This window comes from Glycine max, chromosome 16 (genome assembly GCF_000004515.6).
Source record: "Glycine max cultivar Williams 82 chromosome 16, Glycine_max_v4.0, whole genome shotgun sequence".
In the NCBI taxonomy this organism is placed as follows: domain Eukaryota; kingdom Viridiplantae; phylum Streptophyta; class Magnoliopsida; order Fabales; family Fabaceae; genus Glycine; species Glycine max.
In genome coordinates this window covers 34,302,304-34,314,706 of record NC_038252.2, presented here as the reverse complement: position 1 = coordinate 34,314,706, position 12,403 = coordinate 34,302,304, and the positions used below count along the sequence as shown (strand labels likewise).

At 31.9% G+C, this 12,403-nt stretch overlaps 2 protein-coding genes and 1 long non-coding RNA gene across 3 annotated transcripts; 1 reads left to right on the top strand and 2 right to left on the bottom strand.

Annotated features, from left to right (window-relative positions):
• Positions 1-3,604: 3,604 nt before the first annotated feature.
• Positions 3,605-4,602, bottom strand: LOC100790144 (C2 domain-containing protein). The gene has a single exon (NM_001317559.3). The coding sequence runs from the start codon at positions 4,458-4,460 to the stop codon at positions 3,741-3,743; it is 720 nt and encodes a 239-aa protein (NP_001304488.2). The 5' UTR covers positions 4,461-4,602; the 3' UTR covers positions 3,605-3,740.
• A 648-nt stretch (positions 4,603-5,250) lies between these two features.
• On the top strand, positions 5,251-7,678 carry LOC121173741 (uncharacterized). Its single transcript, XR_005889071.1, has 3 exons — positions 5,251-5,391; positions 5,475-5,562; positions 7,151-7,678. It is a non-coding gene; the product is annotated as an uncharacterized lncRNA (long non-coding RNA).
• Positions 7,679-10,518: 2,840 nt separating this feature from the next.
• On the bottom strand, positions 10,519-11,518 carry LOC100805876 (protein SRC2-like). Its single transcript, XM_003548984.5, has one exon. The coding sequence runs from the start codon at positions 11,418-11,420 to the stop codon at positions 10,650-10,652; it is 771 nt and encodes a 256-aa protein (XP_003549032.1). The 5' UTR covers positions 11,421-11,518; the 3' UTR covers positions 10,519-10,649.
• Between the last annotated feature and the right edge of the window lie 885 nt (positions 11,519-12,403).

Below are 12,403 nucleotides of genomic sequence, written 5' to 3'. Positions count from 1 at the left end.
CTTTCTTATATCATTTCTTCATATAATATTATTTTTTATATTATTGATACGAAATATTTATTGATTTTGTCGATCATTCATTTTTGTCAAGGAATCTTACTAGTTATCTTGAAGAGATTTTATTTTTTCAATCACATTATTTTTATTTACAAGATAAAAAAATTTATTTAAAAAAATCAAATTCAACCAATAACTTATTAGTCATTGCTTCATAATGTAATATACTTCTTTCCTGTTTGAGACTATTCCTTTTAATACCCTTTCCCCTTTCATTATATGGACACCCCTCCCTTATTGAGCGTAGATAATGGACCTTCCTTTTTTGACGCTATGACCGATTAATTTATTGGAGTTTCTTTTGGGTTGGATATTGGGCAATTGCTTCCTGCACCTCTAATGTTGTTTCATGTACCTTTTTAAGCTTCCAAAGTATTTGAAATGTAAAATAACATTGATTAGATTTTAAAATATATAAGAGATCAAAATCAACTTTTTAATAGTAAATGAACTAAAATGAATAAAATAAATAAAAAGAGACTAAAAATAATACTTTAACAAAAAATACTAATATTGTCAATTACTTAAAATTAAAATTAAAAATTATTTTATTTTATTTGAAAAAATAACAACTACCAACAAAGAAGCTGTCAATAACAATTTGTTGGAATTTTTTTATTTGTTACCGATGACCATTAGTTGTTACTAATTGTCAAAGGCCAAGTTTAATAAATACAATAATTTAGTTATCATCTGTGAACAAACATATGAATTTGGCCGTTAGTTTTTTTATTTTATTAACCCTAACATGCTTATTTCAACAAAAATGTAGTCATCAATTTGCCATTACAAAACCAACAGAGTTGATAAAAAATTTTTTTACCAGTGATGATCGGCTATAAGAAATATAATATTTACAATAATTTATGTATTTTATTTAATCAGATGAATTAAGCTCTCTTATTGATAAAAATATATTTCTTTTTTATCCATAGGAATCAAATACAACTAGTAGAAGATTTACAATGATTTATATACTTTATCCAACCTGATGAACTAAACCCTCTTATTGATAAAAATATTTTTTTTGTAACTAATTAATTAATAATAAAACTAAATATAAAAAATGTATTTAAAAAAATTGACATAAATTTACCTAACTTACCTAAACACATAATTGAAATTTCATTTTTATCATTTCATCACTAATAAGTAATTACATGAGCTTTGCTTTCAATTTCACAAGATATAATTTAGCCTTGACAAACAATCAAAATTAAACTGGCATAATGGAACCCTCCAAGAGAAGACTCCTCGAAAACATCTCTATGCATGTTAAAGTCACAAAGAATACAAGGAGAGAACCCAATCCTATTCTTTACACTTTAGAAAGCTCATGATAGTACGACTGCATTGTTATAGCTCTAATTATTAGTTTCGTTTTATGATTACAGGTGTGATTTGGTTTGATTTTTAGATGAAAAAAAATCATCTAAATTAAATATAAAATAAAATGTATGTTTGATTTGATTTTATCAAAGTATAACATTAAATTCAAATTAAACTAAATTAATTTTTTATAATTTGGTTTGATTTGGTTTCATAATTTTTTATTTTTTAATCTATTATCATAATTTAAATCTATCAATTAAACTTACATAATTATTATATATAAGTTATATTTTTTTAAATTTTATTTTTATTAAATTTTATTAAACATATTTTAGTTAAAAATTATTATATTCACTTCTATTTAAAATTATTATAAAATAATATTATTATTTATTTTTGCAATATAATAATAATTTATGTATCACTTTGATATTTAATTCTATTTTTTAACAATAATATTAGTATATATCCTTCTTAACATACTGGAAGTAAGATGTACATGTTGATTATAAAACAAATGAAAAGTAATAAGTTATTTAATAATTATTATTAATTATCACCATAAAAATCAATATAATTATAATATATAATTTGTTTGGTTTAATTTATATTTTTTATAACCAGATTCAAAAATTGAATCAAACCAAAAAAATATCTCATCTTTTAGATTTTTGGTTTTTACAATTTTTAATTTTTTGGATTGAGTTTACAATTTACAAAATTTACAAACAGTATGATTTGGTTTTCACACGGTATTATACTATACCAAATTTAAAACAATAGCAAGTTCCACACGGTGAATTAGTGAGGGTTGTTTATTTTGAAAAATAAAAATCAATAAAAAATATATTTGGACTAAATTCTCTTACAATTATTTTTAGAATAACTTGATCCCTTATCCACATATGTAAAGATAATAAAGAAAAAAAAATATTAAAATAATAATTTTTTAATATATCATATATGTGTAGAAAAGAAAAGTTTAATTAAAATATTAAATAAAAAATAAGCATTTAAAGAGCATAGAAACTTGTGAGAATAAATTCAAATATATAAAAATTAAAAGAACAAAAATACAAGACTTTAAATTCAGATAATATATAAAGAGATAATATATTATTGATTATAATGTATCACCTAATGATATTTCATATATGATAAATTTATTAATTTTTACTCTAATAAATTTAGTCATATTAATTTTCATCACCATTAAATTCATATATAAATTTACAAACCTAATAAACATATAGGTCTCTTTTGAAGAATTAATCCCTCCCACAAATTAATTCATTTAAGGGTTTGAACACATTTAGTTTCGTCTCAGTAGTAACTCCAAGATGACTCTGATCAAACTCATCGAATTTGCCACTAGCTCACACAGAGACACACATAACACCTTCTGTGGTGGTGCCTCCATTTGTCTCGGTCCAAACATAACTGGGAAAATTAAATGGCTAATACACTTTGTTACACTGGACTTCTTTAAATGCTTCCCAAGAAAAAGTTTCAATGAACCACGAAACATTAATATTGCTTACGATGCATTATCCCGTTACGCTTTTCCCCCCACGAAATTCACATTTCGCAATGTAACGTCCAAACATTCCTTTATTTGTATTCTTTTCGAAGCAACAACCATCCAACAACATATTCCCAGAACAATACCTCGGCCCAAACGATGTAAAAGCTCTTGCAACCTGTTTCATTTTTTTAAAGCAAATAGCTTATATCATATCAATAGAAATGTAATTCTGAATACAAGATGAAATGTAATAATAATAAATAAATAAAAACTGAAAACTAACATGAGCGACCCAATTAACTTGTCTTACCTCTAAGTTTGAAAACTAAGAAAGCCAATTAATGTTTGCAAATACTAGTAATGACTGCTAATTCAGAAAGGGTCGTACACTTTCCTTTAATCCTATCATCCACCTCTTTATTTATAGTCAGTTTCTATAATGGCTCTATAGTATCCTAAATCACCAAGCATATTAACAGCCTCTAAAATAGCCAAGGCTTCAGGTTCAACAGATATGAAATCTTCCTTCTCATCAAGTCTCGCAATTAGAAACCAAAATTTTATCCTAATGTTTTTAGTTTCATCAAATGCTATCAATAATTTCAAGAGTTACTACAAAACATTCGAGGTTTTTCTTATCAACAAATTAATTGTTGAATTTTCAACGCTAGAAAAAGACAACGAAGATAAGCATTGATAAGATTATTTTGATATCATTAATAAAAAGGATATATATATAATAAATATTTTCAACTGAAAATAAAAAAAAAAAAACTTGAAATATTATTGTTCCATTTATTTCCCTCCTCCTGAAACATCACAGAAGTCATCGCCAGAAGTCGTCATCATCATCAGCATGGTCACCAAGATCATCCTCCACTCTTGCTTCCACGTTATCTTGAATCTTGTCCTCAGCACCAAGATCATCCTCCACTCTTTTTTCTTCCGCATCATCTTGATTCTTGTCATCAACATACTCAGCATCTTCCACAGATATTCCACCAAAAACCGCAGCGAGCGTAGCCCATCCCTTCGCCGTCGCATTATAAGGATACCCACTTGGCGTAGCGTAACAATTCGCCTTTTGTGGTGGTGCCCCGTTGGGAGGTGCGTTGTACCCACCCTGCGCACCATAGCTCGACTCCCTGATGGTCACGCTAACCTCAGCCTTCCCTTGCGGCCTCCCCGAGGGACGCTTCAGCGAGAGCGTGCATCTCACGCGCTCACCGATTCCGAAGTCGTTGACAATATCCACCAGCCGGAGCCAAGCCTTGCCGATCAGCGACTTGGTGTCCTCCCCCGAGCCGGCGTGGACCACGTGGATGAACAAATTTTGATCCTCGAGGGGCTTAGCCGGCAACGGAATTGTGAGCGTTTCATTCCAATTCGCGTCGGTGTTGCCGTTCTCGTCCACGGACGTGGAGAGTAAGTAGCTTCGGTCGGCCCAAACGACGACGTAGGGGAGGTTGGGGCCGTGGCGCCAGTTCACGTTCTTGAGCGCGCGTGCTGATAAGGGCTTCACTTCCACTTCGTACCGAGAACCCATTGTTAACGTTGCTGTTGTTCTGTTCGCCGTTTCGTTCACTCGTTGTTCATGGTTTTATAGGTGCATGGGGTTTGGGGGAGAATTACGGGTTTAGCATTGGTGGTGAATTTGACATATGGAAAGGTTCATTGCTACGTGCATGGTGAGTTGATAGTGACTTTGATTCTATTTTGTCTAAAGTAATAAAATTCATTTGAGTTTTGTCGCTTCGTGTTTTCCAAAGAGAATCGTTTAGGTCTCATATTTTGGTTTGTACTCCGGCGTTGGCGTGCATGGCGTCGCGTGTCGGTGGGGCATGTTTTATTTAGTCTTCTTATTTATATATCAAAATTATATTCATATATCTAGTGGGTGCATATTCCTAGTGAAAAAAGTAGTAACATTTATTACAATTTATTTTTATTTTTTAACTAAAATCATATATTATTTACGATTTTAATATAATTTTTTTTTATTTATAACTTCAAAGTCATTAATTTTTATTTTTATTTTACGATTTCAAAATCATAACTACAGTACTTGACCCTGCTCCGGGGGAAGTCACATGGCAAATTGGAGCTATACGTACCTTAAGTCACACAGCACAACCTTTGATATTTTACTTTACTTGTGATGTTTGTTTTTATAGGACAAACAAAACTTTGGATGCATGCAGTTTATTAGGGTGTTTTTTATAGTTATTCTTAAATCAAATTAGAGATTTTTTTTTTTTTATCAATCTGCTTAATAAAGATTTGCATTCAACATGTTATCGAGATGAAACTTCAATTCTGATTAGAGAGCAGCACCAAAAGACTGCAGTTATGTTTTGTGCTTATCTTTATGGAAAGAGAATGGTGCTCAGGAATTGGGTTTTGATTTTGTGTGTTTGTATTTTGCAGCTGGGGTTACCCCTTTTGTGGTGGCAGGGATTGAATTTAGCAAAATAATTGTAAGTCACTTTTTTTGGTTGAGCTGCTAACTCATAAGTTATGAAGCCCGTGTTTCATGTCTTCATTGTTGGATATGTTCCAGATAGCTCAAAAAAGATGTGAGGTGTGTGGAGGGTCAGGGCTTGTTCTTAGGGAAAAGGAAAAGGACTATCTCCGTTGCCCAGAATGTGGTATGATTGCATTCACTTCTCCTTCTCATATCATGTACTCCATTTAACCAATTAAGTATGCAGCTGGGAGAATGTTATTGTATGTCTCTAAAATATTGCTAACTTATGGGACTTTTTGATGTCTCAGTAATTGAACATCATATTCAGTATCTTGAATGTGTGTAGTTATAAATTATTTGGATGTACATTGAACACCTAGGAATTGCAGAAATCCCTGCATTCCCAAGCTAATTTGAATATCTATTGTCAACATGAGAATATTTTGATGTCGAAGAGGAGATATTTTTCATAGATCCTCTTCTTGATATTAGAAAAGATAGAAGGTATGTTGCTGCCTGCTCCTGTTCTTATTTGCTTTTACATTTCTTTTCCAAGAAATTATTAGACACTATGGATTCATCATATGCTTCCTCTTCTTGGTTCTTTTCTGCATTTATGTAATAATATGACTTTTTTACTCTTTCAATTCCAATTAATGTATAGGAGAAATGCTAGTCCAATTTTTACAACTCATTAAGTAAATTAATTTTCATGTTACATTATGTGGTGTGGTTGTTCCATGTGACATGTAATCATATTTTTCAATATGAAAAAGAGTTAATAATGGTCACATATGTTGGGGAATTGAAGGAAATAAAAATTGAAAAGATTTACACCAATGAATCATGAATAATTATTAAAAAAAATTGACACCACACTTTAATTTAAACCTTTAGGTTTAAATTTATGAGTTTTTTTCTTTATTTATATAGTGTGCTCAGTTTTTTTACTTTCATTTAATGTGTGATTTCACCTCATACTTATATTCTAACAAGATGTAAATTAATTCAAAATGAAGATGGATGAAGAGAATACCATACAATAATTTCTTCACTAATAGAGAGATATCTTAGGTTATTTAGTAAGACCCATCAGATTTTAGCAATAAAAGACAAAATCAGATAATGAATCATGCGTAGCTTCTTTACTATGAAGATAGTCCCTTTTGGACGTCCTTCCATAGCTTTTTCATTCTGCCTGGAAGGCATTGGAAGTTGTCTGCGAGTCCTGATAGAAGACCCTGTCCCTGCCAACTCACTTGAGAGTGCTGTGAGCTCCTTCTCCCCTTCTCTCCTCTTTTTCACCGGCCAGAAAGCCTCCTTTCAGCCGGGTGGGCATAAACCAATGCTTTCCTCCTTTTTGCCAGAAAGCCCTCTTATCACATAATTTTTTAATCATAGGTTCAAAATGCATGCCATGAATGAAATTAATTAGGGATCACATTGAGATACAAATTTTACTCTCCAACGCATATCATATATGTAATGCTATGTGCTTTTTGAAAAAGAAATCGTGTGACATCTGTTTTCTTGATTTCAAATGTAAGAACGTTCGGTTCAGATTTTGATATTGATAAAATAGCTTCTTTTTAGTTTCATATATAATTTGGGCTATAAATTAGATGTAACTTACTTAGCAGTCATGTGAATACTGCTGCTGTCTTTTAATAATAATAATAATAATACGGCTGAAGAACATGAAATTGTTCATGATAAAAATGATTTTGTTTTAATATATACATTCTTTTTTTGGCACACCATTTTGATAGGTGTATCCACAACTTCCACTTGCAGAAGAGAAGTGTGAAGAAGCTGAATCAAGAGTTAGGCAACTAGAACAACATGTAATACATGACGATGTTTGTCAGCTTATTGCCCTACTGCACAAGTGAACCACTAAGAACGTGCTAGTATAACAATTTGGATGTGGTTATAGGTTTAAACATTAGTACCATTGTTTCCCAAAAAAGAAAAGAAAAAAAGAAAATCTAATGCACAAGCATGCATGCGATGTTTACATGTCAGCTGGGGACGCGTAATCTAAGGTTGTGGAACAAAATTTGTAACCGGTTATTTGTCGAAGTAAATATGAATTAGGAAATTGTCATCTGCTACTTCTTTATAATAGAACGATAAAAATGAAATTTGTCTAAGATGTTGGCAATTTTTATGTTAATTGTAACATTTTAGATGCAAAATTATAATGTTATTATAGTACCCTAGGGCAGAGATATTATTAGTTGGTTATGGACTACATAATTCCTAATTAATCATCAAATGACGTGTAATTTTCTAAATACTCTTTTATGTTTATTAATCATTTTAGTCATTTATTTTATGATTCTTTTCCTAGATTAAACTTAATCTGCACAAATTATTGAATCCATTCCAATATATGTTTAAATTTTGAAGAAAATCCATCTAATTAAAATTTGATCAGGATGTTTTTCAAGAAAATTATGTACCGCAGCAGAAAAAATGAAAAAACATTAACAAGAAATCAACACCATAGTAAATTCAAAGTTTTGTATCGGCTAAGTTCTGTTTCTGTCCTAAACCTTGTTGTATTTTGACATGTCTTGTTTGTTTTAATTTATTCGTCACAAAAGAGAGGCGGCATTGAGGTTTATTTTATTTTCCTTCTCCTAACTAACTCTGTCCTTTTCTTTTGCATTATTATGTATCCCGGTATAATAATTCTTAACAGTAAAAGTAAAATTAGGAAGTTGAATGATGAATATCATGTCCACTTTCTTGCTACTATGAGAAATGCATCACAGACTCATGATGTTGAGGTATATAAAACTTACCTTACATGTTTAATAAGATTGTTTTCAAATTTAGTAATTTTAAGTATGTAAAAGTTATATATGTTTATAGAATTCAATTAAAATTTCTCATCATTTGTGTTAGACGGCGAGGAAAGAGAGCTTGCCTGATTTACAAGAAGTGAGCCGGAGGATCATCCTGTGGCAGACCATCTCCTCTAATGTATCCATTTCCTACCATCCCCAATTCATAACGCATTGTCTTTAAGGGGTTGAAAAAACATGAATCCCAAGTTAAGTAGGGGTAAGAATGAGCGAATAAAGATTAGTGCTATCCAGGGTGGAGAGGAAGGGGTGGCCGAACTCTTGTCCTTGACCTTGGTAGCCAATATGAGGTCAGACTCGAATGGTTGCCCGGTCGGGTCAAACTAGGATGTCTGGGGCTCAGCTGCCATGGGAAGATTTGTCGACATAATTTCGGGTTGGCGATGACCCTAAGGAAGGGAGGAGATGAGAAGATTGGTTGGATACCATGATATTCAGTTTCAAACAAACTTGTTAGAATCCTCAATTTTGTTTAGAAGATATATAGGGTTGTTGAAAATCATTTAACTTTCCACGACGTTGTCTTCATAGACGTTTAAAATCGTCATCAAATATCCATGAAATCATGAAGATGTTTTTTCTAATAGTGATACTATTTGAGCTTATACATCATTCATGTATAAACTAACTATTATAACTATGCTTCTTTAGATCAATTTCAAAGGTCAAGTATTAAGAGTAAACATTCATTAAGTATAAATAAAACACACACTATCATTAGAATGCTTAGATAAAAACTTAGAAATTGTATTTTATTGTTTATTAAAATGAAACACTACAATGCAGTGTTATCATAGCCATGAAAGGTTATATATAATATTAGATATCACATAATTTCATCAACTTTATCATGAACATCTCATGTTTGTTTGGTTAACTATTGTTTTTGCCATGAAGATGATTGGTTGGAGTCACTTTCCTCATGCTTGTCTTCATCTGTTGGTAAGAGCAAAGATTCATGGTATACTAACTTCCACCTATCCTCACCCAAAGCCTATTTTGTTCATCTAGCACAATAGTCACATCTTTTTTAATTTGTTAGTGCGTCTAAGCATTCCAACGAGTAACTCACGGTTAACGAGTAACTCATAGTTAACAACCAAATCAATGAGGAGTTACACTTAAAAGCCAATTTGATTCCTTGCTCTCTCTATGTTACATGAATATACTCTTGTGAATATTAGTTATTATAAGAAATGAAAACTATAAACATAGGTCATTGAATTATATTTCAATAGTCAAATAATAAAAAAAAGTACATTAGACAGTATACTCAATATTCAATTATACAAACTTGTTTGCACAACTAACTAGTTACTTATTAAATTGCTTATGTATTACCATATCACACAAATTAAGACTCGTCTAATATTTGTGAGAATGATTTCAAAACTCATACAAAATTACTTATTTTGATGATTTCAACTATCCCTTTTCTAATTTAATTTAATTTTAATGATTTGATCTTTATGTAATTTTAGCTTTATTTCATTTGTTCTTACGTTTATCTTTAAATGGTCAAAAATGAAAAAAAAAAATACATAAAGGATTCAAACTTCCTACCCATTAGTTTAGCTTATCTTGCATTTTAAACCCTTTCTAACTTCTCTTTTTATATGCAAAAAGAAAAAGAAAAACATAAAATTCATAAGCAAAAGGTTAATATATTCCGCAGCCTAAAGCAATGGATAGTCATGGATAAGGTTCTTGCCAATACTCAAAGCAATGGATAAAGTTATAGAACGATATAGGTTATTCCGTTTTCCACGTCTTGGCATAATGCACACAAACATATGAGTGAAAATAATAAAACAATGCATATATTTTTCACACACAACATTATAATAAAAATAATCATCCGCCAAAAGCCATATCATAAAAAACAAATAATAAAACAGTGCATATACATTTCACAAACACTAATTACACACAAAATGATAATAAAAATAATCATTCGCCAAAAGTCATATGATAAAAAGTTTAAAATATATTTTTTATTCAAGAAAAAAGTGTGACTTTTCGAAGGTATTATGGGAATTTAAGAATTCCTCACTTTGATGAAATTCCCTAAAATGAATAAACTACGCACATAAACGATATCGTCTTATCTCAATCAACTAATATTTCTTCAATTTTATTAAAATGTTTGTTTCTTTTTTAAGAAAATTCTAAAAACCATTATTCCTTCTACAATAATCGTAACAAACACGACAGACAACAAGTGAGGGAATAAGAAAAGAGAAAGAAAGAACATATGCAAAGTGTACATAACCAGATGCATTAACCTTTATCAATTAACCACAGTAACAACAGAGTTAAACAAAGAAAAAATAAAAGCTTCAAGATATTTGTTCATATTTTTTACTCTCTTTTTTCATATTGGAGTACTGAGTCTCTAGAAATCATCTTCATCATAACCAAGATCATCCTCAACCCTCTCTGCCACGTCATCAGTAATCTTGTCCTCAACATACTCAGCACCTTCCACAAGCGCGATTCCTCCTAGAACCCCAGCAACCGCGCCCACAGCCAATCCCGTCCCCATGCCCCCAAACTTATTACTCTTCTTCTCTTCTTGATCATAACCGTAACCATAACCACTCCCCTGCCCATACGACGCCGTTTGAGGCCCCGCATATCCCTGTCCATACGACGCCGTTCGAGGCGCAGAATTATAACCATCCTGAACCGGCGCAGAATAATCCCTCTCCCTCACGCCATAAGAAGGTGCGTAGTACCCGCCATGCGCACGATAGCCAAACTCTCTTATAACAACATTTACGTCGACCTTCCCTTGGGGTCTCCCGGAGGGACGCTTCAGCGAGAGCGTGCGGTTCACGCTCTCGCCGACTCCGACCTCGTCGAGAATATCGACGAGCTTGAGCTGAGCCGCTCCAATAAGCGGCTCGGTATCTTCCTCGGAGCCGGCGTGGACCGCGTCCACGTAGAGGGTGAGATTCTCGAGGGGCTCCGGGGGGAGAGGAATAAGTAGGGTTTGGTCCCAGGTGGCTTCGGTATCGCCGTCTTCGTCTACACGCGTGGAACACTTGTTCCTGGGGTCCACCCAAACGACGGCGTATGGGCGGTTAGGGCCGTGGCGCCAGTTCACGTTCTTGAGGCCGCGCGCTGATGCGAGCTTCAGCTCGAGTTCGTAGCGAGAAGCCATAGTAAAAGTTGGTTAGTGAATGGTGAGTGAGTGGAAATGATGAAATAGAAAGAACGTTGAGTTGAGAAAACACGAAGGAATGATGAAGAGGGTTGTGGGTTTTATAGGTACGTGGGGATGGGAAGTGGCATGTATTAGCCCTTAGGTTTTAGACTTTTAGGGTAACAAGTAATAGCATATACTGCCACACTATACGATTCTATATAATTTTAATAATTAAATTTTAATGAATAGCCAGCCTATCCATGGGGAAAAAAGCCTGCTTGTGTTTATTAGTAGTGTTAATTATTTAATATTCATTATTATTATTGAAAGAAAAGGAAAAGAGACATAAAATATGAGAAAATGAGATATAATAGTTTAAACAGATATGGGAGAGCTAGCCATGAGAGACAAGAGTCAGAATGAAAAGTGCAAGGATTTGTAGTTAATTGTAAGAATTTAATTAATGATTGCTCTTAAGTTAATTTTTTGGTTTCTGTAAAAAAAAGTTAATTTTTGGTAAATTGATTCGTAATTCAACAATATAATTTTTAGTAATTAAAGATGATCAGCATATATTATGTAATTTACATATAAGGGTAAATATGTTTGTAGTCACAATCAAATATGTAAGTTTTGATTTTAGTTTGTATAAACTATATTTTATTTTCATTTCTTAAAAATATGAAATCATTGTTTGTTATGGCTATTATAATGTGATACTCATTTAGTGTTTGTGTTTAGTGAAAGGCTTCTTAGTGGTAATCTTAAGTGATACTCACTGGTGTTTGTTGTATCATATTAGCATGCGATGCTTATGAAAAGTTTTCTATATTTTTAAAATGAATGTTATTTATCTACTTTATATTAAATGTTAGGAACTAAAAAAGTTTGAATTTAAATTTTGGAGGGATGCAAATAAAAAAATATAGGGACCAAAACAAATTATTTAATCATTTTATATGGACCAAAAGTAAGAATTTTAAATTTTGGAGGGATAA